Below are 27531 nucleotides of genomic sequence, written 5' to 3'. Positions count from 1 at the left end.
TCTTTAAGAAGAGGGATAGGGCTGATCCACAATGTTATCACACAATTTCCCTCTTAGATAGCTCAGTGAAGATACTAGGCCGAGTGATTCTAAACAAGTTAGAAAATTGGGCAATGGAGGTTAATTGTTTGTCAAAGGTGCAGTATGGGTTCCGCCCAGGGTTGGGTACAGTGGAACAAACTCTTAACTTGTCCCTGATAGTTCAGAAATACACAAAGGCTAACAAAAGGCTGTGTATATTTAGCTTTTATGGATCTGTCATGTGCCTTTTGCACAGTTGACAGAGTGAAATTGTGGACTGTTATGCTAAATATCCGGGTGAACCAAGATATAATTGTACTATTTAGTAGGCTTCATGCGTGCACCTCGGCACAAGTTCATTTCTCCCAGGAGGGAGATTTAACAGATAGATTTGCCTCCCCGAAAAGGGGTAAGACAGGGATGTGTGTTGGCCCCTTTTCTTTTCCTCCTCTACATAAATGGTCTGGAAAACTTATTATGTGTAAGGTCTCCTATATGCGGATGATGCTGTACTCATTTCAAGGACAGCAAACAGTCTCCAAATCTTATTAAATGCTTTTAATATGTTTAAGGGAAACCTCTGTCTTAAAACTAACAGAACAAAGTCACTTGTCACGAAGAGTGGCCCAAAATTAGCCAAAAGCAAAAATTTGTTCTGAAAGGTGTAGAAATACTCAAGGTTTTAAATTTGACCTATTTGGGGATTCCCATTGACATAGATTTTAATTGGAAATTTTTAGTAAGTGTTCGTGTAATGCAATTCCAAAGAGCAGTTGAATCTCTTTTTAGATTTTCTAAAAAGCTGGGGCATAAACCAGCTAAAGAGATGCTGACTATTTTTAAAAGTAAATGCTCTTGTATTGCAACATTTGGAGCAGGAGTTTGGGGCTATGCGGACTGTTCAAATCTTTAGGTAGTTGAGAACAAGTTTTTAAGAAGGTTATTCGCAGTCCCACAATCTACCTCTGTAACGTTTCATCATAAAGAAGTAGGCCTGAGGGACATATCTGACTATATAAAACTCCAACCAGTATTACTATGGTTAAAAATTTGGACAAACCCTGAAGCCCGTCTGTCCAGATTAGTGATCCAGGACTGTCTTTCATTATCACGATCGATGGACATACCTTGGCTCAGATATGTTCACTCTACTTTATCTCGTCTTGGGGCAGGGTAGTTTTTTCTTGCCCCGGACCCTTTAGCGGGATGAGTCATTAATAGGTTTAAGAACACATACTGGCAATCAATTTATGATCTAAAACCAAACATGGGCATAGCTAGGGATCAGGAGAGGATGTCCCCACAGCAACGACACCCTATGTTATATTTGGACATTATTACCTCTGAACAACATAGAAATTTACTTACCAGGCTGCGCCTGAACACCATACATTACCTAGTGGCATTTCCCACCAGTGGCACTTGGTTTAAGAAACTTCCGCCATGCTGCTGTGATGGCAAAACACCCCAAAGCACTTTTCACTTTGTCCTTTTTTTGTACTTTTTATATGGCACCTAGAAGAAGGTTTTTATGTCCAATTTTTTTATCCAAAGGCATCAGATCTAGCTATCTTGCTTTTACCTATTTATACAATTTGGGAAACGAAGAAATAATACACGCTATGTTAAATTATATATATGCTGCCCTTGGTATTCGAAATTCTTATTAATATTGCTATTAATTGTACATTTGAGAATTTGTGTATGTATATATTAGATGTCTTTTTTGGTTTATCTTTGAACCGAATAAAGTATTTTTTTTTAGTACTCTATTAGGTGTTCTATTGAGGATTTATTTTTGTATACCTCTATTTTATTATACACAGTGTACTGAATTGCTCACAGTTCCAAAATATATTTGAGCATTGCACAATCTTAACTCCATTTCAATATTGGCCTTTTAGCAAGCAAAGAATCATTCTTCGATTATGCATATGACCACTGTATTTTTCTGTGGCCAGTGTAGCTTAGTGAAGGTTCCTTTTTCTTTACTCACTCCCTTTTTTTATGAATCTGGAAAATTAGATATTGTGCACTTTTTATTTTTTCCCCGGATTTTCTTACATGAATCTCAGATAAGCATGGTCTCAAATTACTTATACAGTGATGACTTTCTATCCTCACGTGTCTTTGAGTTTACTCCACTGCAGCTGTATATTTCTTTTAGGCTAAAGTTGTTCATGATTGGTTTATGTTGCTTTAAAAAAAAATATTTATGGGGGAGTCTTTCATCTTCATTAAAAGACTTAGGGCCTCATTACGAGTTTGGTGGAGGGGATTACTCTGTCACAAACGTGACAGATTTTCTGTCCGCCGTATTACAAATTCCATAGGATAGAATGGAATTTGTAATACGGCGGACAGGATATCCATCATATTTGTGATGGAGTAATCCCCTCTGCCAAACTCGTAATGAGGCCCATACAGGGAGTGCAGAATTATTAGGCAAGTTTGAGGATTAATTTTATTATTGAACAACAACCATGTTCTCAATGAACCCAAAAAAACTCATTAATATCAAAGCTGAATATTTTTGGAAGTAGTTTTTAGTTTGTTTTTAGTTTTAGCTATGTTAGGGGGATATCTGTGTGTGCAGGTGACTATTACTGTGCATAATTATTAGGCAACTTAACAAAAAAAATATATATACCCATTTCAATTATTTATTATTACCAGTGAAACCAATATAACATCTCAACATTCACAAATATACATTTCTGACATTCAAAAACAAAACAAAAACAAATCAGTGACCAATATAGCCACCTTTCTTTGCAAGGACACTCAAAAGCCTGCCATCCATGGATTCTGTCAGTGTTTTGATCTGTTCACCATCAACATTGCGTGCAGCAGCAACCACAGCCTCCCAGACACTGTTCAGAGAGGTGTACTATTTTCCCTGCTTGTAAATCTCACATTTGATGATGGACCACAGGTTCTCAATGGGGTTCAGATCAGGTGAACAAGGAGGCCATGTCATTAGATTTCCTTCTTTTATACCCTTTCTTGCCAGCCACGCTGTGGAGTACTTGGACGCATGTGATGGAGCATTGTCCTGCATGAAAATCATGTTTTTCTTGAAGGATGCAGACTTCTTCCTGTACCACTGCTTGAAGAAGGTGTCTTCCAGGAACTGGCAGTAGGACTGGGAGTTGAGCTTGACTCCATCCTCAACCCGAAAAGGCCCCACAAGCTCATCTTTGATGATACCAGCCCAAACGAGTACTCCACCTCCACCTTGCTGGCGTCTGAGTCGGACTGGAGCTCTCTGCCCTTTACCAATCCAGCCACGGGCCCATCCATCTGGCCCATCAAGACTCACTCTCATTTCATCAGTCCATAAAACCTTAGAAAAATCAGTCTTGAGATATTTATTGGCCCAGTCTTGACGTTTCAGCTTGTGTGTCTTGTTCAGTGGTGGTCGTCTTTCAGCCTTTCTTACCTTGGCCATGTCTCTGAGTATTGCACACCTTGTGCTTTTGGGCACTCCAGTGATGTTGCAGCTCTGAAATATGGCCAAACTGGTGGCAAGTGGCATCGTGGCAGCTGCACGCTTGACTTTTCTCAGTTCATGGGCAGTTATTTTGCGCCTTGGTTTTTCCACACGCTTCTTGCGACCCTGTTGACTATTTTGAATGAAACGCTTGATTGTTCGATGATCACGCTTCAGAAGCTTTGCAATTTTAAGAGTGCTGCATCCCTCTGCAAGATATCTCACTATTTTTGACTTTTCGGAGCCTGTCAAGTCCTTCTTTTGACCCATTTTGCCAAAGGAAAGGAAGTTGCCTAATAATTATGCACACCTGATATAGGGTGTTGATGTCATTAGACCACACCCCTTCTCATTACAGAGATGCACATCACCTAATATGCTTAATTGGTAGTAGGCTTTCGAGCCTATACAGCTTGGAGTAAGACAACATGCATAGAGAGGATGATGTGGTCAAAATACTCATTTGCCTAATAATTCTGCACTCCCTGTAGACCTAAAGATGGTCTCACTGATGTACTATACGCTGGTTGAAACGCTGATGAATAACCCATCTTTCCTTTGAAAAGCATTATCATTTTTGAAGATTCTTGTATTTTTGGTTAGGACAGTCTTGAGTTGTATGTTTGAAAGTGGCTATTTTGTACATCGACATATGCTGGAGAAGATTGTATTTGTATTATAATTATACATTGTCAATGTATATTGAGATTTATGTTTTGAACCCCTGCAATTGCGTGTTGAGTACTTGATCTCATTGAAACTTAAGTTTGGCAACATATATACTTGCATCTACATTTTTCTTTCTCTTTTCAATTATTGAATTTAAATTAAATTACTATTCAATTCAGTTGGGATGTCACCTTGGGATATCAAAAAACATTTTACAAATCTATTTAAAAGATTGTTTTCAGGTAAATCCCATATTGGCTCCTTTACTTTTCTAATTACGTTGAGAAACATGGCGTTATGAGTGTCTGAGTTCGATCCTTGAAAAATTACACTAGACAGTCCGTGACTGTTCTTGCAAAGCTTGTATCAGCCGGGCTGCTAATCAAGATGATGTGATTTGAAAGTATCAAAGGTGACTGATAGATCTGATATGATCAGCCAAACACCATCATTATAAATCAGGAGCCTAGTCACCACATATTTGCTTCTGCACTATGTGGTTATGAAGTCTGACACCTGAATTCTCTTCAGAAGTCACAAGATAAGGTGGTGCAAATAACTAAAATGAGAACATGGTTTCAGGTACTATGGTTAATGGGCCCTTCACTCTATTCCATCAGTTTGAGACTTGCTTGTTTTTGCTACTGCATTCTCCACATACATATTCTCAATGTTATCCACTTTACAAGCAACCTCTCTTCATCGGGGCTGTCTAAGGTGTAAGTTGAGTCAATATTTTAGAAGATTGTTTCAGAGGTTTTGTCTCCTCATTTGGGGTTTTCCTCTCTCTCTTTCTTGGCAGATCATCAGTGAGTTTGATGCGTCTCCCGACTCTTTCTCCTACCGGATCCCTGGTCTTAGTCGGAATCGGCAATATAGCATCTGGGTGATGGCAGTGACGGCTGCCGGCAGAGGCAACAGCAGTGAAATCATTACAGTTGAACCCGTAGCCAAAGGTAAACTGGTTGAACAATGTTTTAAAATGTTTTCCAAAATGTCTATATTCGCTTCTGCAAACACTGTGGCAGTACTTTAATATGAAAAGGGATTTAAAAACATTGTGGTCAGTCTATCAAGAAAACTCTTTTTGATGAAGAGTTCATCCAGTATGCAAGTATTGGTATAGCATAAACCTAGCTATGAATCGAGGAGTGCCGCACATTATATGAGGGGTTGGGAGACAATTTATAAGATTGTGTACATCAAGCTGGAACATCAAAAATACGTTTTGCACATATTACATTTCATATTTTTAGGCACAGGAAGATTTAATTTACCCACATACACTTGATTTTGAGGGAAGCACCAATGCTGGGACTTCTGGGATTTGAACCTGAGTTCCCAAGTTCCATAGGAAGCAGCTTTAGCCACAAGGCCACATTTGCTAATGCTTTAGACATCTGAATCCTCTTCAAAAGAATTCCCTTTCAGTCTTCCCCTATGCCACCTTCTAAAAAGATAGACTGAATCCTTTTATTTTGATGCTAATTGTGCTGGTGATATGTCCACTACGGACATATGTCTGCATTTTCTATGTAACTGATCCTGGTACCAAAGTATGTGTAAACTATAGCTGAAATATTAGAAGCGAATTAAGATTCATAATTACATCCACTGAAGTTTTTGTACGACATAAAAAGAAAGGGAAACGTCCTGAACAACGCAGACATTTCCCACGCAAGTGTAACCACGCTTGCCGGAACAACGACTGCCTTTTTATGTGCCTTAACTACGCATGTGCCAAACTACACATATGAGTGGTTAAGGCTCAGAAAAAGGCAGAGTGGATCGGGAGAGGATGCGATGAAGTAAGTGGGGCTGGGGCAAGGGTGGGGGTAGTTTTTAGAGGTGGGGGGTGGATTATTGGCTTGTTCGGGCTATTTTATTTTTTAGGAGCGGGGTTAGGGGGTTTGGTTATTTTTATTTAGGGCTTAGGGTGGTGGGCAGGGTAGTTTATTTTTAAAGGGGTAGGGGAAGGTTTAAGGAAGGGCTTGAGGAGAGAAGATGAGGAAGGATCAGGAGAGGCGCAGTGAGGTATGTGGGGTTGGGGCAGGGGTGGGTGGTAGTTTTTAGGGGTGGGGTGAATTTAGGGCTTAGGGTGGGTGGTGGGGCCGGGTACTTTAAGTTTTGTTTTATGGGGCAGGGGTGGGGGTCAGGGTAGGTTTTTTATTAGGGTTCAAGGTGGGTGGGGGGTCGGGGTAGTTTACTTGTGGGAAGGTTTTAGGGCTCAGGGCGGGAGGGGGGGCGGAATAGTTTATTTAGGGGCAAGGTTTTAGGGCTCATCTGGGTACTTTAATTTTTTGGGGTGGGGGCAGGGGGTCAGGAAAGTTTTTTTTATTTTAGGGCTTAGGGTGGGTGGGGGGTCCGGGTAGTTTACTTTGGGGAAGGTTTGAGGGCTCAGGGAGGGTGAGGTGTCGGGGTAGTTTTGTTTTATGGGGAAGGGGTGGGGGTCAGGGTAGGTCTTTTATTAGGGTTCAGGGCAGGTGGGGGGTCAGGGTACTTTCGTTTCTAAGGAAGAGGGTGTGGGTTAGGATAGTATTTTCTTTTAGGGCTCAGGGCGGGTGAGGGGGTCAGGGTAGTTTAGATATTAGGGGTTGGGGTTATTTTGGGCCTTAGGGCAGGTGGGGGGGTTGTATGATAGAGCCACAAATGCTGTTTCACATATTGCTTCCACACATGCCTTTACTAGGCATGCTTTTACAACAAAATTTGTTGTTAAGGCATGTGTGGTAAAGGCATGCGTGGAAACAATGCGGTCATGGTTCTGACCGTGTTGTTAAGGCATGAGTTTTTCGTGCATGCATGGTTCCATCATACAATCAAAAAGAAATGCATTAAAAAGGGTGCTAGTATCAGCAAACACTGACAAAGCCAAGAGGATTTGAGTAATGCATGCACATGGGAACACACATACTCCACTAATATACACACGCATGTTCACACAGACCAACAGGCACACTGCACCAGTGTACACCAACAAGCTGGTGGGATGGTACATGTAGACACCCAGGCAAAGAGATACACATGCAGAAAGGCTAGTAATATAGAGCCATTCATCAACACTGAACAACTGGCATACAGGTGTCCACATACGTAGACAAATAAATATACAGACCCCCTATTTTGCCTGCACTGACAGACTGGCAGACAAACAAGCATGCATACACAGAGGACAAAAGGCAGACAGACACCCAGTCCAAAAGTCACACAAATACTTATTCAGCAGGGAGGACAGGTAGACAAGTAGTAATGGAGCACAAGGTAATATGCAGCAGCAAGCCCCCCTGTGTATTGCACAGTACTCAAGAACATGGTGATAAGTAGAAGGAGAAAGTAGCTTGATCCTCAGCAGCAGAACATAGCGTGATATTACATGTTGAGTAAAGGGCAACTGCAAGCACTCAATATTCCAGCATAAACTTGCTTTGGCTATTGTATAGAAAATATTTTACTACTTTGATAACATTGCTAGTCCACCTCTATCCGTGTCCGCGTTTCCTTCTTACTATTCCATTCACAGTCACTGCCCAGAAGACACTGTAAACTTTTTCCTGCAGACACAGTTAAGACTCGCTTAATGACTTTGAAATTATTGATTTCAGACAGGCAATGCAATTATATATACAAATCATATATCTAGCTACAAAGCCATGCTTATTTTTAGGATTCACCTACAGAAAGCTATGGCGGTCTGTTTGGGAAGAGCTGTGGTATACAAAACCAATACTTAGGGCCTGTTTAGAACTTGCCGGGAAGGTTACTCCATCACAGCGATGCTGGATGTCCTGTCTGCTATCTAAATCCCATTATATCAAATGGTATTTGGATTTCAGAGGAAGGGCCATCCGTCACCATTGTGATGGAGTAACCTGTTCACCAAGCTCGAAATTCAGGCCCTTAGGTGACTTTGGGTCAGCCCATTGCTTATCATTGGTTGACTTTCTTGTCAACCTCATTTGTTTGCATCTTATTTTATGCCTTTCATTCCTCTTCTTGTGCTTGTCCCTCCCCTCAAGCATGGCTTGTTTACCATCAATTTCACTAGATGACTTGTGTCCTTCCATGGCTCCACATCAGGGAACTTTATTTATTTTGCCTTTCAGCACCCATTGGGAGTATATACATATGTTTATGCTCTATCCTCCATGTGCTGGTTCCCCATCACATCCCCTCCCGCCTCACTCTCTCTGTTGCTCCCTCCTAGTTCATCTTTTGCTCCTCCTGCCCCTCCTCATCCCACTGGCTGTTTTTTATTGAACACCTACCTACCCATTTCCTCCATTGCAAACCCTCACGGCTCCTGTCACTCCTCTGTGTTGACTTTCCCCACTTCTCCACATCCATTCCACTGTTGCTCCACCTTCTTTTTTGTGATTTACAAAACATCTTTTTGTAGGGTCTGGCATGTGAAATTTGCTGGTGGATCACTTCTTTGTTAAATCAGCTTTGGGTCATTTTTTTACATGTTTATAATTTATCACTCCAGGATGGGCTCCGGTCTTCTTGGAACTGTAAATTAAAGCAAAAAACAAATTGCTGCTGCATCATGACACTTGCATCCATATGCATACATGCAAGAGTGTCATCATGTTGGGGCCACCATGGCATTGTAGGGCATAATTGGGCTTTTTTCTTTATGCCATGCTGAATGGCAACTACATTTGTAAGCTCTTAGTCCCCCAGGGACCCCAATTTCTGTTTTGGATCCATGTTTATGGGCCTTGTTGAGGATTGAGATGTTCCGTTAGTGCCCTGAGACTGTGCTTTTGGGGTACAGTGATCCACTGTGTGAAATATAAAGTCGTTCATCCTTCTTACCCAAAGGTGAGGATGCCCATCTTGTCTTTTTATAATTGATGGAAAAAACTAGCCTAGGATGGTGTACCATCCTTGTAGGTCCTAATAGAGCAATGCACTAACAAAATATTAATCCTTACCCTATTGGGGGCCGCTCATGAAGTGCTAAAGATGTAAAACTTGTTTTTGTAAATATTTTATGCCAAAAAATAATAACACATTGGAAAATTTAAAAAAAGTGTGGGGCATATTTATACTCCGTTTGCGCCGAATTTGCGTCGTTTTTTTCGACGCAAATTCGACGCAAAACTAACTCCATATTTATACTTTGGCGTTAGACGCGTCTAGCGCCAAAGTTCATGGAGTCAGCGTCATTTTTTTGCGTGAACACCTTCCTTGCGTTAATGATATGCAAGGTAGGCGTTCCCGTCTTAAAAAATGACTCCGATGCATATGCGTCGGATTTATACTCCCGGGCAAAAATGGTGCCCGGGAGTGGGCGGGTCTAAAAAACCCGCATTAGTGCCGGATTTTAGCGCCTGGGTCAGGGCAGGCGTTAAGGGACCTGTGGGCTCAGAATGAGCCCAGAGGTGCCCTCCCCTGCCCCCAGGGACACCCCCTGCCACCCTTGCCCACCCCAGGAGGACACCCAAGGATGGAGGGACCCACCCCAGGGACATTAAGGTAAGTCCAGGTAAGTTTTTTTTTTTTTTTTTTTTGTGGCATAGGGGGGCCTGATTTGTGCCCCCCTACATGCCACTATGCCCAATGACCATGCCCAGGGGACAGAAGTCCCCTGGGCATGGCCATTGGGCAAGGGGGCATGACTCCTGTCTGTGCTAAGACAGGAGTCATTTCAATGGGGGATGGGCGTCGTAAAAAAATGGCGCAAATCGGGTTGTGGCGATTTTTTTGCCTCAGCCTGACTTGCACCATTTGTGGACGCCCATACGCCATTTTCCCCCTACGCCGGCGCTGCCTGGTGTACGTCGTTTTTTTTAACGCACACCAGACAGCGCCGGCGGCTAACGCCGGCTAACGTCATTGTTGGACTTTTGGCCATACGCATGGTCATCCCTAGTCTTTTTGCCTCCTTCCTCCTGGTTTTTCTGACCTTTCGCTGTTGGCTCTAGGACTCTGAGCACTTTATCACTGCTGACCAGTGTTAAAGTGCAGGTGCTCTCCCATCTAAAGTTGGTATGATTGGCTTATACCTGATTGGCATATTTAATTTACCTATAAGTCCCTTGTACAGTGGTATCTCTATACCCAGGGCCTGTAAATTAAATACTACTAGTGGGCCTGCAGTGCTGCTTGCGCCACCCACTGAAGTAGACTTTCAAACCTGTCTCAGGCCTGCTAGCGCAGGGCCTGTGTGCGCAGTTTTCTGCCACAGGGACCTGGCATCTAAATTTACTTGCCAGGCCCAGGACTCCCCTTTTACTACATGTAAGTCACCCCTAAAGTACGCCCTGTGGGCAGGGTGCCATGTATGTAGAAAGGCAGGACATGTGCCATATTGCATGGCCTGTCCTGGTAGTGACAAACAGCCTAACTTGGTGTCTCACTGCTGTGAGTGCTGCCTTCTCATAGGATTGCATTAGAAATGCCCTGCCTTATGTGTAGGGGTATTGTCTGATTTATGAGGGCTAGCGTAGGCGTGTTTGGTATGGTTGTGATGGTGATGATAAATACTGCTTACTGGTGTGGGTGTATTTTTTATTACTATCACAGAAATGCCACTTCTAGAAAGTGCGCATTTATCTGTGCTTATGATTCTGGTGTTTTGCAGCTTGACTCCAATCCACGTCTGGGCAGAGTGACAGTTGGGGCTTTGTGCATACTTTTCAGACAGCCTGTACACAGGGAGGGTGGAGGTGTCACTGAGGTGCATCTACATACTGAATAGTCTTCCTGGGCTGAGAGAAGGGAGAGGCGGGGCACACCTACATTTGTAAAGGCTGTGCCCTGGCCTCACACAATAGGGTCGTTAACCCCCCACTGATGTTTGGAGCCTGTGCTGAAAGGAGAGAGGGGGCACTCCCAGAACCAGTTGTAACTGGCTGGAACCTCCTCTCCCTACCACTGTAAAACACTGTAAGAACTGACTATAAGTACAGGGGAATTTTCCCCACAATTTGAACATTCTTGGAACTTGGAACTGGACACAGAACGCTGATGAATGGACTCACCAGGAAACCGCCATGGACTGCTGCTGCTGTGCTGACCTGTGACCTGCCTGGTCACTAGGAGGAACTGCCACCAACTGCACCCCTTGTGCTGGCCTGTAGCTGGACCCACCAGCCCTGTACCGTCTCCTTGATTATTGTTCCCAGGGGCAGGGTGCTGTGGCCCCTGACCCCTGCAACGATCTTCTACATCTTGGACAGGATGCTAGAGGAGAAAAATGCATCCTTGGTGTTGCTGGGGCTGCCGAGGTGCCCTTGCGCTTTGAAAGCGCTTTTCTTCGATGAAGAGAAATCACCGCCGCAGCCCGGGCTTTAAAGTATGCCCTTGCGCTTCCTGGAGCGCGTTTCTACGAAAGTAGATCACCGCCGCAACCCGGGCTTGAAGGAGGACCTTCGTGCCCTCTCCAGTGCTCGTGTGTGGATAAAATCACCGCCGCGGCCCGGGCGCCGCATCGGGCCGGTCGCCGGGACCGCACTGTTATTCGTGCCCCCGGGGCACCCAGAAAGGAAGTAAGGAGCGAGCGCGCTCCAAGCAGTGCCCCCGGGGCGAAGCGCGCTTCTTGACGCGCCCCCGGGGCACTTGCAGGCACCATCCTCGGTGCCGGCTTCACGCACCAGCCCCGGTCGGGCTGGGAAGCAGCGCGCGCCCCAAATCATGTGCGGGCGCTGGAAGGAGCAGGACGAGAGCCTCATCGGAGGCTCCTGCTCCCTTTTCTCCTGTTTTAGGCAGCCGCACCGTGGACGAGGGCGGCTGCCTAGGCCAAAGCAGGACACGGGGTGGAATGGGAGTTCCCTTCCCCCCGGTCACTGCGTTAGGGGCGCGATCGCCCCCACATCCCTGATTCTTCGTGGCTCTTGGGCCCCACCCTTTGGGTGAGGGCTAGTAGCGGCCCAGTGGGGGCCCGTCCCCACACCGCAGCGAGGGTGCTGTTCGCCCCTCTCTATTCAGGAGCACCACGTGGCCCCCGTTTCGCGCATGGGAGCGCCGGGGGCCCCTCGTTCCTCTTTTAGGCACTGGAAGTGCCGCCCCATTATTCGTTTTAGGCACTGGAAGTGCCTCTTCATCATTCCCAGGTACTTTTAAATGGACAAATATAATTACGATTTAAAGTTCTTTCTACAGACTTTATTAATTGTGGTATATTACCTACCTGTTCTATGATGCTTTTACATATGTGTGCACATGTTCCTTTTATGGGCATGACTTGCTAATATGTTTCCCTAACTTGCCATAGGTTTTCTAATGTTCCTACTATGGGCGTTTCATGATATTCTTATGACAAGTGTTCTAATGTGATAACGTGTTTCCTGACTACTGCTTATGTTGCAGAATACTGAGTAACCTGTGTGTTATGTGTGACTACTGCTAGTTTGCAGAGTAACTAATGTGTAACGTTCTGACAACTGCTAAGGTAGCAGGATAGTACTGTTATGTGATGTTGGTCTAATAATTACGTTGTGTACAATACAGTGTATTTTCATATAATCTGGTGTTGTGTTTCCTTTGTGGTGGGGATATTGCGTCACATGTACAGGGAGTGCAGAATTATTAGGCAAGTTGTATTTTTGAGGATTAATTTTATTATTGAACAACAACCATGTTCTCAATGAACCCAAAAAACTCATTAATATCAAAGCTGAATATTTTTGGAAGTAGTTTTTAGTTTGTTTTTAGTTTTAGCTATGTTAGGGGGATATCTGTGTGTGCAGGTGACTATTACTGTGCATAATTATTAGGCAACTTAACAAAAAAAAAATATATACCCATTTCAATTATTTATTATTACCAGTGAAACCAATATTACATCTCAACATTCACAAATATACATTTCTGACATTCAAAAACAAAACAAAAACAAATCAGTGACCAATATAGCCACCTTTCTTTGCAAGGACACTCAAAAGCCTGCCATCCATGGATTCTGTCAGTGTTTTGATCTGTTCACCATCAACATTGCGTGCAGCAGCAACCACAGCCTCCCAGACACTGTTCAGAGAGGTGTACTGTTTTCCCTCCTTGTAAATCTCACATTTGATGATGGACCACAGGTTCTCAATGGGGTTCAGATCAGGTGAACAAGGAGGCCATGTCATTAGATTTCCTTCTTTTATACCCTTTCTTGCCAGCCACGCTGTGGAGTACTTGGACGCGTGTGGTGGAGCATTGTCCTGCATGAAAATCATGTTTTTCTTGAAGGATGCAGACTTCTTCCTGTACCACTGCTTGAAGAAGGTGTCTTCCAGGAACTGGCAGTAGGACTGGGAGTTGAGCTTGACTCCATCCTCAACCCGAAAAGGCCCCACAAGCTCATCTTTGCTGATACCAGCCCAAACCAGTACTCCACCTCCACCTTGCTGGCGTCTGAGTCGGACTGGAGCTCTCTGCCCTTTACCAATCCAGCCACGGGCCCATCCATCTGGCCCATCAAGACTCACTCTCATTTCATCAGTCCATAAAACCTTATAAAAATCAGTCTTGAGATATTTATTGGCCCAGTCTTGACGTTTCAGCTTGTGTGTCTTGTTCAGTGGTGGTCGTCTTTCAGCCTTTCTTACCTTGGCCATGTCTCTGAGTATTGCACACCTTGTGCTTTTGGGCACTCCAGTGATGTTGCAGCTCTGAAATATGGCCAAACTGGTGGCAAGTGGCATCGTGGCAGCTGCACGCTTGACTTTTCTCAGTTCATGGGCAGTTATTTTGCGCCTTGGTTTTTCCACACGCTTCTTGCGACCCTGTTGACTATTTTGAATGAAACGCTTGATTGTTCGATGATCACACTTCAGAAGCTTTGCAATTTTAAGAGTGCTGCATCCCTCTGCAAGATATCTCACTATTTTTGACTTTTCGGAGCCTGTCAAGTCCTTCTTTTGACCCATTTTGCCAAAGGAAAGGAAGTTGCCTAATAATTATGCACACCTGATATAGGGTGTTGATGTCATTAGACCACACCCCTTCTCATTACAGAGATGCACATCACCTAATATGCTTAATTGGTAGTAGGCTTTCGAGCCTATACAGCTTGGAGTAAGACAACATGCATAAAGAGGATGATGTGGTCAAAATACTAATTTGCCTAATAATTCTGCACTCCCTGTATGTGTGTGTTGTGCAAACGCTTTACGCATTGCCTCCGGGTTAAGCCTGACTGCTCGTGCCAAGCTACCAAGGGGGTGAGCAGGGGTTATCTTGGACGTGTAACTCCCTTGCCCTGACTAGAGTGGGTAAGTTCTGCCTGGCTGAGGTGCATACCCTAGCCAACCAGAAACCCCATTTCTAACATTGGAAGTCAGCGGTGAGGATAGGACTTGCGCTTGCACAATACCATTGTGACTCATTATTTCACTACAAGGATTGCGTTTAGACCATCACATGTTTGGCTTCTCTTAACTTTCTCTCTTTGGTCATTTTTCCTGTTTTCAGTTCTCACGCTTGGGTATTGTGGTTGTCACAGTTGAGTTATTTGTACCTTTTCAAGATGGGGCTTACCTTTGATTTAGAGGACCTGCCGTTTTACACGCAGGAGGAATTAGAGGGGTTCTGTAGAGAGAGAGGGCTGCCTGTAGAAGGGGACCTCAGGAGATCTCTGAATTTCTTTGAAAGGTTTGTGACATTTACCCAGGGAGGGAGTGTGCTTAGGGGGTACCCAGAGGATCCTGAGTGTAGCGAGGGTTCCCAATGGGAGGGCTCCCAGACCTCATCCCTAGAGAGTGGTAGAGAGACTGATCAGGAGGGTGAGAATGACCGGTTGGGGACGCCAGTTGACAGGGAAGGCCCCAGTGATAGGGAGTCCCTTGCTGGGTCCAGTGTAAGAAGCAGGGCTACCTCTCATTCCTTGACGCCTGATGAGCTAAGAGATAGGCGGGAAGAGAGGGACCTGAAGTTGCAGTTAGCGCGCCTAGCTGTTGAGGAGAGAAGGGCTGAGGTAGAGAAGGCCTTAGTACAGGAGAGAATGGCAGAGGCAGAGAGGGCCTTTGCCAGAGAAAGACTCGCTCTAGAGCGCAGTCTGAAGGTTCTGGACTCACCAGCGCTGCAGGTGGAGTCCAGTGGTGGCAGCAATGTACAGTGCTGTAGCAAAGATGTTCCTCACATACCCATAGATCTGGTACCTAGGTTCCAAGAGGGGGGTGACATACGTCAGTGGTTAAAGGAATATGAGAGGGCTCTGGTAGAGCGCAGGATCCCTGAGAAGGATTGGGGAACTGGCCTAGGGAGTTTTATTCCTGAGGAGGGGAGGGATGCCCTACTGACTCTAGAAGAGAGTGACAGGGAGGGGTACTCCGCTGTGAAGAACGCACTGATTGTGAAGTATGGTTTTTCCCCTGAGGAATACAGAAAAAGGTTTAGGGGTGGTAAGAAACTATCCCACCAGTCTTGGGAGGAGTTTGTGGAGGATTGCTGCATTGCACTAGATGGATGGGTGAAGGGTAGCACAGTAAACAATTTTGAAGGGCTGTTTAATCTGATTCTCAGAGAGCACCTGTTTCGTTGTTGTTTTTCAGAGTTACGCCAACACTTGTCAGTGTGTGAGCTCTCTGACTCCAGGGAGCTTGCAAAGGAGGCAGACTTCTGGTTGCGTACCAGAGGGTCTGGTGTGACATTAGGGGGTGTTCCTAATGAGAGTGGTCTAGGTGTTTCCCAACAAGGTGTGGTGGGAAAGGAATGGAGTGTCCCAGGTAGGTCCCAGTGGACTGTGATGGGTGAGGGACCCCATGTCCCGTCTCCGAGGAGAGGGAATGGGGCTGGGCTGAGGCCCAAGGTGCCCAAGATACCGTCCCAGGCCCCTGAAGGTTCCATGAGTGAACGCCAGGAGGTGAGCCTAACCTGTGCCGTAGGGCCAGCTGTTCAGAAGGATCCCCTTTTGTCATTAGGACTTAGGCGGGTGGCTGGTGATAGCGTTCCGCCGGTCCTGGTGTCTGGTAGTCTCGCTCTACAGCGGAGGAGGCGGAAATCCAGGCATAGGGTTGAGAGGGGGCTGCGGGCCCCAGTGGAGAACCTGGAGGGTCAGGGGTCAGCTCTGAGTGCAGAGCCCCCCAGGAATGACCTTGGTGAGACCATTTCTGGGCTGGGGGGAATCCAGACTCTGTCCGATGGGCAGAGGTCAGGAGACTTGCGCCAGCCAGACTCTTGTGTGGCCCTTGGGGAAAGTGTTTCCCTGGTGGGGGTAGGTGTGCCCCCCAGGAAGTCCTGGTGCGCCAGGCAATGATTCAACCGCAGGGTGGTGACTCTGGGTTGGATGATCAGGTTCAGGGGGTAAACTCTGACCTGATGGGGAGTACGTGTGCTCCCAAGGAAGTCCTGGTGCGCCAGGCAGTGGTTCAACCGCAGGGTAGTGACTCTGGGTTGGATTGCCAGATTCAGGGGGTAAGCTCTGATCTGGTAGGGGGTAGGTGTGCTCCCAAGGAAGTCCTGGTTCGCTGGGCAATGGTCCAGTCTAAGGGTGTCGTCCCTGGACTAGATAGACAGGTTCAGGGGGTAAACTCTGACCTGGTTGGGGGGGCGGTTAGTGTGCTCACCCCCCTGTGTGAAACTTCTGGTGGCTTCTCCCGAGGTGGGGAGATGCAGGACTCTGGAAGTGGGGGTCAGGGAGGGGGAAGCCCGCCCTGGACCCCGGTGCAACCCAAGGGTGTCGTCCCTGGGTTGGGTGGTCAGTCGCCAGGTAGTGATCCTGGGCTGGCGAGAAAGTTGTGCAGGGCTGCTGTACCCAGCACCCTGGCAAGTGTGGATTCTGGTGATACCCCTCCTAGGAGAGGAGGGCGGGATCCTAGAAGGAGGGGTAGAGGGAGGAGAGCCTCGCCTCTAGCCCCTGTAGAACCTATGGGTGCGGACCCTAGGTTGGTGGATCAGTGGCAGGGTAGAGCCCCTGAACTGATCGGAAATGGAGTGGAGACAGGTTGCTTTGCATCTGGGGCTACCGCCCCCCACTCATTATGGTTTCAGAGACCAGAGGCTCCTAGATGGCCTGGGGCCTGGTTCTGGCCATTGGCAGCTAGAGAATCCCCGTGGGTTGGTCTAGGCTGCCTGGGACGCATTGACAGAGAGATCCCAGTGGAGTCAGGAAGGCGTAGAACTGGAACATGCCCCTGCTGTTGTGGGCCTGGGTCCTTGTTCTATCGCCCCAATCAGGAAAGTACATCAGGGTATTGATTGTTCTCCCCTGGATTTTGGCTGGTAGGGGGTTGTGTTGGACTTTTGGCCATACGCATGGTCATCCCTAGTCTTTTTGCCTCCTTCCTCCTGGTTTTTCTGACCTTTCGCTGTTGGCTCTAGGACTCTGAGCACTTTATCACTGCTGACCAGTGTTAAAGTGCAGGTGCTCTCCCATCTAAAGTTGGTATGATTGGCTTATACCTGATTGGCATATTTAATTTACCTATAAGTCCCTTGTACAGTGGTATCTCTATACCCAGGGCCTGTAAATTAAATACTACTAGTGGGCCTGCAGTGCTGCTTGCGCCACCCACTGAAGTAGACTTTCAAACCTGTCTCAGGCCTGCTAGCGCAGGGCCTGTGTGCGCAGTTTTCTGCCACAGGGACCTGGCATCTAAATTTACTTGCCAGGCCCAGGACTCCCCTTTTACTACATGTAAGTCACCCCTAAAGTACGCCCTGTGGGCAGGGTGCCATGTATGTAGAAAGGCAGGACATGTGCCATATTGCATGGCCTGTCCTGGTAGTGACAAACAGCCTAACTTGGTGTCTCACTGCTGTGAGTGCTGCCTTCTCATAGGATTGCATTAGAAATGCCCTGCCTTATGTGTAGGGGTATTGTCTGATTTATGAGGGCTAGCGTAGGCGTGTTTGGTATGGTTGTGATGGTGATGATAAATACTGCTTACTGGTGTGGGTGTATTTTTTATTACTATCACAGAAATGCCACTTCTAGAAAGTGCGCATTTATCTGTGCTTATGATTCTGGTGTTTTGCAGCTTGACTCCAATCCACGTCTGGGCAGAGTGACAGTTGGGGCTTTGTGCATACTTTTCAGACAGCCTGTACACAGGGAGGGTGGAGGTGTCACTGAGGTGCATCTACATACTGAATAGTCTTCCTGGGCTGAGAGAAGGGAGAGGCGGGGCACACCTACATTTGTAAAGGCTGTGCCCTGGCCTCACACAATAGGGTCGTTAACCCCCCACTGATGTTTGGAGCCTGTGCTGAAAGGAGAGAGGGGGCACTCCCAGAACCAGTTGTAACTGGCTGGAACCTCCTCTCCCTACCACTGTAAAACACTGTAAGAACTGACTATAAGTACAGGGGAATTTTCCCCACAATTTGAACATTCTTGGAACTTGGAACTGGACACAGAACGCTGATGAATGGACTCACCAGGAAACCGCCATGGACTGCTGCTGCTGTGCTGACCTGTGACCTGCCTGGTCACTAGGAGGAACTGCCACCAACTGCACCCCTTGTGCTGGCCTGTAGCTGGACCCACCAGCCCTGTACCGTCTCCTTGATTATTGTTCCCAGGGGCAGGGTGCTGTGGCCCCTGACCCCTGCAACGATCTTCTACATCTTGGACAGGATGCTAGAGGAGAAAAATGCATCCTTGGTGTTGCTGGGGCTGCCGAGGTGCCCTTGCGCTTTGAAAGCGCTTTTCTTCGATGAAGAGAAATCACCGCCGCAGCCCGGGCTTTAAAGTATGCCCTTGCGCTTCCTGGAGCGCGTTTCTACGAAAGTAGATCACCGCCGCAACCCGGGCTTGAAGGAGGACCTTCGTGCCCTCTCCAGTGCTCGTGTGTGGATAAAATCACCGCCGCGGCCCGGGCGCCGCATCGGGCCGGTCGCCGGGACCGCACTGTTATTCGTGCCCCCGGGGCACCCAGAAAGGAAGTAAGGAGCGAGCGCGCTCCAAGCAGTGCCCCCGGGGCGAAGCGCGCTTCTTGACGCGCCCCCGGGGCACTTGCAGGCACCATCCTCGGTGCCGGCTTCACGCACCAGCCCCGGTCGGGCTGGGAAGCAGCGCGCGCCCCAAATCATGTGCGGGCGCTGGAAGGAGCAGGACGAGAGCCTCATCGGAGGCTCCTGCTCCCTTTTCTCCTGTTTTAGGCAGCCGCACCGTGGACGAGGGCGGCTGCCTAGGCCAAAGCAGGACACGGGGTGGAATGGGAGTTCCCTTCCCCCCGGTCACTGCGTTAGGGGCGCGATCGCCCCCACATCCCTGATTCTTCGTGGCTCTTGGGCCCCACCCTTTGGGTGTGGGCTAGTAGCGGCCCAGTGGGGGCCCGTCCCCACACCGCAGCGAGGGTGCTGTTCGCCCCTCTCTATTCAGGAGCACCACGTGGCCTCCCGTTTCGCGCATGGGAGCGCCGGGGGCCCCTCGTTCCTCTTTTAGGCACTGGAAGTGCCGCCCCATTATTCGTTTTAGGCACTGGAAGTGCCTCTTCATCATTCCCAGGTACTTTTAAATGGACAAATATAATTACGATTTAAAGTTCTTTCTACAGACTTTATTAATTGTGGTATATTACCTACCTGTTCTATGATGCTTTTACATATGTGTGCACATGTTCCTTTTATGGGCATGACTTGCTAATATGTTTCCCTAACTTGCCATAGGTTTTCTAATGTTCCTACTATGGGCGTTTCATGATATTCTTATGACAAGTGTTCTAATGTGATAACGTGTTTCCTGACTACTGCTTATGTTGCAGAATACTGAGTAACCTGTGTGTTATGTGTGACTACTGCTAGTTTGCAGAGTAACTAATGTGTAACGTTCTGACAACTGCTAAGGTAGCAGGATAGTACTGTTATGTGATGTTGGTCTAATAATTACGTTGTGTACAATACAGTGTATTTTCATATAATCTGGTGTTGTGTTTCCTTTGTGGTGGGGATATTGCGTCACATGTATGTGTGTGTTGTGCAAACGCTTTACGCATTGCCTCCGGGTTAAGCCTGACTGCTCGTGCCAAGCTACCAAGGGGGTGAGCAGGGGTTATCTTGGACGTGTAACTCCCTTGCCCTGACTAGAGTGGGTAAGTTCTGCCTGGCTGAGGTGCATACCCTAGCCAACCAGAAACCCCATTTCTAACAGTCATTCAATAAATACGGCGCCCGCATGGCGCTTCAGAATGGCGTTAGCCGGCGCTATTTTTTTGACGCAAAACTGCATTGGCGCAGTTTTGCGTCAAAAAGTATAAATATGGGCCTGTATGTCATAAATTGATCTAAACAAAAAGTTGTTTATGTCTCTTTGTGTGTGTTTTTTGTTTAAATAACCTTCCCTTATAAACTTTTCAAAAATGCTGCAAACATTGATTACTCTACCCACCTCTCTACTTTCTACTATTTATTGTTTTATTTCATCCATCTTTTCAGCCATCCACTTCAAGATTGTCTTTTCACCAACACTGTTCTATTCCCCCTTCTGTCTTTACTGCACTTTATTATCGCCTTGCTTGTTTTGCTGTACATTTATGATCATATCTGGTTATTTTATTTCTCTATACTTGTTCATTGTGCACGCACCTAGAAACTAGAATCTTGCCATGGGATGTGCAATACAAATGAAAAACAATACAGCCCAAATTAAAATATTAATTGATATCTGAAGAATAAATTGAGATAGAAATATCAAGATTTTTTAAATATCTTTAAAGATGTTGGTGATCAATGGTGAAAGAATGAAAACAGAGTTAGACTGCGGTGTAAGAATTTATTAGAGTTTAAGCAATTAAATCCTGTTGGGATTTTTTAAACAGTGTGTTTCTGATTCTTTTTTTCCACACCAGAGAGGGCTACTTGATCTATGGTATACATTGTTCTGATTGGCCAATGACCCATTCCAGGCCAATATACTATGGTCTGTTTCTGCCTTCTAGCTCCAGCTCGTATTCTGACCTTCAGCGGCACTGTGACAACTCCTTGGATGCGGGACATCGTCCTCCCTTGCAAAGCAGTTGGGGAACCTGCTCCGACGGTCAAATGGATGAAGGATAGGTAACCAGCAATGTATTGTAGAAGGAACTCTTTGAGGGGCAACATTGATATGGTACCAAACAATTTTAACCCAAATATTGTCTGACAGAAATATTTTGCCTTAAGTATCATTCTCCAAAATATCCCCCCATCGGAGATAATACTAGAAACTTTACACTAAATGGGATGATATTGTTGCAACAGATATTTAGGACACAATATTTGTGTTATGAACTATTCTGCTAAGAATATTATGACATGCAATAACTGCATTATGAGGGTCATTCCGACCCTGGCGGTCCATGACCGCCAGGGCCAGGGACCGTGGAAGCACCGCCAACAGGCTGGCGGTGCTTCCTGGCCAATTCTGACCGCGGCAGTAAAGCCGCGGTCAGAAAAGGGGAACTGGCGGTTTCCCGCCGGTTTTCCTGCCGGTTTTCCCCTGGCCAAAGGAATCCTCCATGGCGGCGCTGCAAGCAGCGCCGCCATGGGGATTCCGACCCCCTTCCCGCCAGCCTCTTCCTGGCGGTTTACACCGCCAGGAAGAGGCTGGCGGGAACGGGTGTCGTGGGGCCCCTGGGGGCCCCTGCACTGCCCATGCCACTGGCATGGGCAGTGCAGGGGCCCCCTAACAGGGCCCCATAAAGATTTTCAGTGTCTGCTTGGCAGACACTGAAAATCGCGACGGGTGCCACTGCACCCGTCGCACCGCAGCAAATCCGCCGGCTCCATTCGGAGCCGGCTTCACCTTTGCTGGGGCTTTCCCGCTGGGCCGGCGGGCGATCTTTTGCAGATCGCACGCCGGCCCAGCGGGAAAGTCGGAATGTCCCCCGGGGTCATCTGACCGCGGGGCGGAGTTTGGGCGGTTTCCGCCCAGCGGGCGGCGCCTGCCGCCCGCCAGGGTCAGAATGACCCCCTATGTGTCTCAAGTATGAGGGCTGAAGCAATCACTAGTGTTAAGGTGAACAAGATATGAGTAAAGTTGACAGTAAGATATTTCAGAGATTGTTTCCCTATCACTTCTTTCCTTTGAAAAATAATCAATCTCTTTCCTTTGAAAAATAATCAATCTGATTGATAATAGTTTCATACGCATAGAGGGGCAGAATATATTACTTTAATAGATCCCTCTGCAGCATTTTTCAGTCATCTTTTGTGTTGCGTTTTAATGTCCCATATGCATGTTAGTATAACGCCTTCCATATACATTTTTTAATTTGTACCGGTGTTTGTGGGTGGTGGGCAGCGACACTCAGCCTTGGAGACCGGGACTTGTTACTCATTATTACACTGTGACACAGAGCAATAGACAGAAAGGTAAAAAAAATAGAAAGAAAAAAGCGGACCTGGAAAGATGATAAAGATAAATGTGATATAGGAAGAACCTGCAACAGTGAGAAAGAGAGACATAAAAGTGTCGTTTGGTCAAAGAAAGAGGTAAAGGTGGAATCAAGACTATGCCGCTTTAATGTTAGACCACCTCAGCATTTGGCTGCAAATGGCCCTGAGCTAACTTATTTTACAAATTAAGCAAAACTTGCAACTTAGTACCTGCAACTTACCAATTATGCCCAACACCTTTACAAGGACAGCCTACTCCCATTTGCTTTGAAAGGTAGCCTTTCAATGTATAGAGCACAAAAATATAGGTGCAAAAATATCTGCTGACGAATATTTACATCTACAACTCATCTCATCATCTTGTGCTTTCATACAGGTGGATATTAATGGTATTTTGGTATGGTCATCATTTATGGAGCCTACATTTATGACTTTATTTTTTGTAGCTTATGCATTTAAAGTCTATAAATGCAGAAGAAGCACTCCTCGCCACTGATTCTACTGATCATACAAATGAAAGGGGAGTGAGATCTGGTGAAGATGACTGCGCCGTACCTGAAAGGCTACTCCACTAGAGATAGTCAACATTGTAGGCATATCCTCTGTGTATCGAAGTCGTAATGGTTTCCGGTTTTAAAGAATTGAGGGGCGTATTTAAGAAAAGTGGTGCTGCACGCAGTGCAGTGCCACTTTTCTTGCACCCTTTACCGCCCCCTACCGCCACCATGGTGCAGGGTAGGGGGCAACAGTGTCATTTTTTATGACACTATTGATGAAATTCAAATTATATAGTAACTGGGCTGTCGTGTTCACTTTTCAGCTAAAACCAGCTTTGTTTTAAAAACTAATATGTAGAGGGCGAAGAGTATCTAAAGTGAAACCATGAGAAGGACATAAAAAGAGCGTTCCCCAGTAAATTCTCAAGATATATTACAATTTCATCAACATGTGCATTCTGTCAATCTTGTTCCCTATTGGTGGATATGAATAGGGGAGATAAGATTTTCCCACCCAAAACACTGAAACGTCATGTTTCCCATCGTGCTTTGCTGGTAGAGTTGTATGACTAACAGAATAGTTTCCTGGCACAGAAAGAGTGCTTGATTTGTGTTTGCAAAGAATCGACACTCACACTTATTTTAAAACACCAGCACTTGTTCATAAGAATACACTGCATGGTGGCCCTCTCAAGCCTATTGTGTGAGTAAAGCACAAGTGTTTATATATTCAAAGTTTTGGAAAAAAAAATTAAACTAGCCTTTCAGCCCATTCTAATAGGTTGGAGTATCCAAATGTTACACTTGTTTAAATGTGATGTTTACTATGTAATTCTGCCACAATGACTTTCAGTACCAGTGACAAGAGCTGAAGGTGATGCTGGCTGCAATGGAATACTTAATCCCCTGACACTTCCATTTTTATAAATTAAGCACTTGAGAACACTTGTATACTCCATTTATATTTAAGTCCATTTTCTGTGGGGTGTAATTTATGTTAGACCATATGTAGAGCCAGCCTGCAGAGGGGATGCCATTCTGTCAGGGTGTTTGGCACAGGAATGATCACACCTGTTCTCGTCTATTAGTAGTATAGATCAACTGAGTTTTTGGATAATTTGTAGTGGTTTGGTCACCTACACTGAGGGTAAATCATGAGATGATGGTTCCACATTGCCTCATAAAGTATGGTTTTCTCAAATCCCCTGAGTTATTTGCGTGACCCTACTCACAACGTGGTGATGTTTTGCTAAATTACCAATTCTTAAGGGGTGTAACCCCACTCACAAACCTAAAGTTAAATTTATAGATATTGTGCATTACCTTATTTTTTTTATTAAAGCCTAGCACTGATATAGATGTGGCCAAATCTGCATCCACAACTTATAAGCAGAATGCAGACTCTTGGACCCTGTTGTAAACTTGGTAGATGGTGGCAATAGGATTACCCAGGGAAGTCCACTATGCACGTGATCTACTAGGCAAACCCGCACCTCCACCAAGTGGAACAGTTTGCTCCTTCCAAGTAGATGTGCAGCATATGAAGATCTACTTTTTTAAGGACAGACTAGGAAGATGGAAGAATGTGAAAGGTTGAAGGGAAGCGACAATGCTGTACACATTTTGAAAGAAATGATAGCAAGCAATGATAAGTTTCCATATTAAGACTGTTTCCACTGCTTATCCGTCCTGTGGCTTTAATCCATTACATGCACAATTCATTCAATGTTAGCTGAAGGGTGGCACTACTCCCCCCCAACTAATGCACCAGTGGAGGGTCAACCTAGCATGATGCATCATGAGTTATTGGAATATTTCTGACTGCCCTGTAAGAACTGCTTGTAAAACAAATTACCCTTTTAACAGAAATGCATGAGAGTTCTAAATATACATTGTAACGTTTGATCCCCATTCGGCAAAACACTTTCTGGAGAAGATCTTCTTCCCACAGAAACAAAGGAAGTGGTCTTGTTCATTCACTCAGTCCTTGTAATTTGTGACACGAGTTTACACCCCATCATTTTAAACATCCCCAGGAATGGCACTCCTTTCTTTCTGTGCTGCAGCCATCGAATTGTAGGAAGACGTTACCTGTGGAAGAGGTTAACTTTCCCTAGATCTTATGGTGCTTTTGAATCCACAAGGCTAGTAGCTGTGGCATCTTTTGGAACCAGTTCCCCTTTACACTCTTGTGGAGGGAGGTAGGGGCAGCTGTAAGGGGAAGGCGTATGGTAGAAAAGGAGACCATGGAAGGTCAGCATATGATATTTCAGAGTGGCCAAAACAAGGATGGAGATGAGATATTTAAAGGAGAACCCAAGTGAATCTTCGTTTTATGTGTCTCCATAATGCTCCATCTGCAGTCCTAGAAAAGGATGAACGGGTGCTGGGTAATGGAAGGATAGAAGACCTCTGTAAATTACTTAAAATGTTTATTTAGTATTCAAGAATTTTCTACCGGGGATTAAAGAGTCCCCTAGACCATGCTTTATTTCTAGAAAAAAGAAAATAATAATTATGACAAACATTTGCAATGCAACGGGTCTCGCATTTCGTCGAGTTAGAGCTATTAGCTTTGTAAACTCCTAACCAGATCCCCACTGAAACCAGAAGAACGGTTACCCAGGCCCTCGTCACCCGCAGACTGGATTACGGCAACGCTCTCTACGCGGGAACCACGGCAGCTCTCCAGAAAAGACTGCAACGGATACAGAACGCCTCCGCTCGCCTCATCCTCAACATCCCCCGCCACAGCCACATCACAGCCCACCTGAGAGGCCTACAATGGCTTCCCGTCAACAAAAGGATCACTTTCAAACTCCTAACCCACGCCCACAAAGCACTCTACAATGCTGGACCAGCATTCCTTAACGACCGTCTCACCTTCTGCTCCCCGAACCGGCAGCTCCGCTCCGCTCCGCCGCCCTCGCCATCTTCCCAAGCATCCACAGGACAACAGATCCTTCTCCTACCTCGCAGCCAAGACCTGGAACACCCTCCGCATCCACCTACAGCAGACCAAGGACCTACTGACCTTCAAGAGACTCCTCAAGACCTGGCTTTTCAAGCAGTAGCAGCTCCCCCCCCCTCCTCAAGCGCCTTGAGACCCTCATGGGTGAGTAGCGCGCTCTACAAATGCATTGATTGATTGATTGATTCTTGGCACATTAAATGGAGAAAAAAAAAACGATCGCGCGGCAAAATAAAGAGAAAAAGAAGTTCAGAAACCATACGGAAAACATGGAGCCTCGTATGTTTTCAGTAGTTGGTCAGTGGGCTAAACACTGGAAAAGGCATGACGTATGCATGCCTTACACTAATGAAAGCAAGCGGATTTTAAAAGGCAAGATGTGACATGGGTGTGGTTAGAAGCCCAAAGAGAGATTACATCAGGGAATGGAGCGCTTTGCCTCTAAAAAAAGATAAGTGCAGGGGCCCATATTCTTTGTTAGGAGCCTCCTACTGAGTACTCGGGTTGTCGAATACACGCACTGCGCTTCCTGTCTCTTTCTTGGTTCTTCTGCATCCGTGATTTATCCCTTTGTCACTATTTTCCTATATTTCACTTCTTCTTTCTTCTTTTCCTCTTTGTCACTGTTTTTCTCTTTCTCCTTTTTTCTCCCTTTTCTTTCTATCTCGCTTTTCCTCGCCAAAAATGAGCGCCTATGCCCACCTCTTGCCACCACCGACACAAATGTAGCACAGAGAAGAGACGCTCTACCCACCGCCCTGCTCTCTCTCGTTATCCATGACGCTCCTTGGGCCCCTCCGTGGAAACACCGAGGGTATTGTTTATGATTAGGTATTCGCGGATCTGCATGTGTTAATCAGCCCGGCAGCTGGAGGTACTCGCGTCAGTTTCCCCGAACCTTCCGCGTGTCCCTGGAGTCAGGAAGGTCAATGGATTCAGCTCTAAAAATAAACGCCCCGGTCCCCAGCAGAATTAAGATGCGAAGTAAACATAGTTCCACAGGAGGAAGCAGGTGGCACTCACGGGGAAGCAGTTTCCATGAATGGTATTCCCTTGTAAAGAATGTGCAAAGGCTTTGCAATGAAGTGAAGCGTTTCATTAGTCTTGGCTATTTTCAGCCTGCTTGCAAGGTTACATGATTATCCACAATGTCTCGTGTTGCTCGGAGCAGGAAATGCTTGGTCATTAAAGGACAAGGCTGAGGGTCTAAACCATCTTGTCCTGCAGCTCTGCAGCTCTGCAATTTACTGGGAGGAAAGCCTTTGTGCGAGAGTAGCTTAGCTTTAAATCTGAATGATGATACGCAAAGCAGTGACTGAGGGGTACAAAGGGCAAAGTGTACACAGAAGGAACTACTATAGTGAAAACATCTTCAGTGCGACGAAATGACAACAGTTCAGAGTCCAAGGCTAGATAATGCAATATGATGAGCTGTTTCAAACTGGGGCCGTCTTACAGAGATAGCCCCAGGGGAGCCACAGAGGAGTGCACTTGCTCTTTGCACACTCACTGCAGTTTGGTGTTACAGAAGGGCAAACAGACTCTTGTACAGACTCTTCTGTAGATTGTTTTAGCGCTAAATGCGCATGCCTGATCTCAAGCGGACATTTCCTCGTGTGTGGGTGCGT

At 46.1% G+C, this 27531-nt stretch overlaps 1 protein-coding gene across 1 annotated transcript in view; it reads left to right on the top strand.

Moving 5' to 3' along the window:
• DSCAM (DS cell adhesion molecule) overlaps positions 1-27531 on the top strand; it is a 1000736-nt gene that overhangs the window by 801220 nt on the left and 171985 nt on the right. Inside the window, exons 21-22 of the mRNA XM_069202587.1 lie at positions 4986-5139; positions 20998-21115. Coding sequence (XP_069058688.1) covers positions 4986-5139; positions 20998-21115 — 272 coding nt within the window. The remainder of the gene's footprint in view (positions 1-4985; positions 5140-20997; positions 21116-27531) is intronic.

Source organism: Pleurodeles waltl, chromosome 8 (assembly GCF_031143425.1).
Source record: "Pleurodeles waltl isolate 20211129_DDA chromosome 8, aPleWal1.hap1.20221129, whole genome shotgun sequence".
In the NCBI taxonomy this organism is placed as follows: domain Eukaryota; kingdom Metazoa; phylum Chordata; class Amphibia; order Caudata; family Salamandridae; genus Pleurodeles; species Pleurodeles waltl.
The sequence above is the reverse complement of the archived record's forward strand: the minus strand, read 5'-3'. Positions and strand labels throughout refer to the sequence as shown.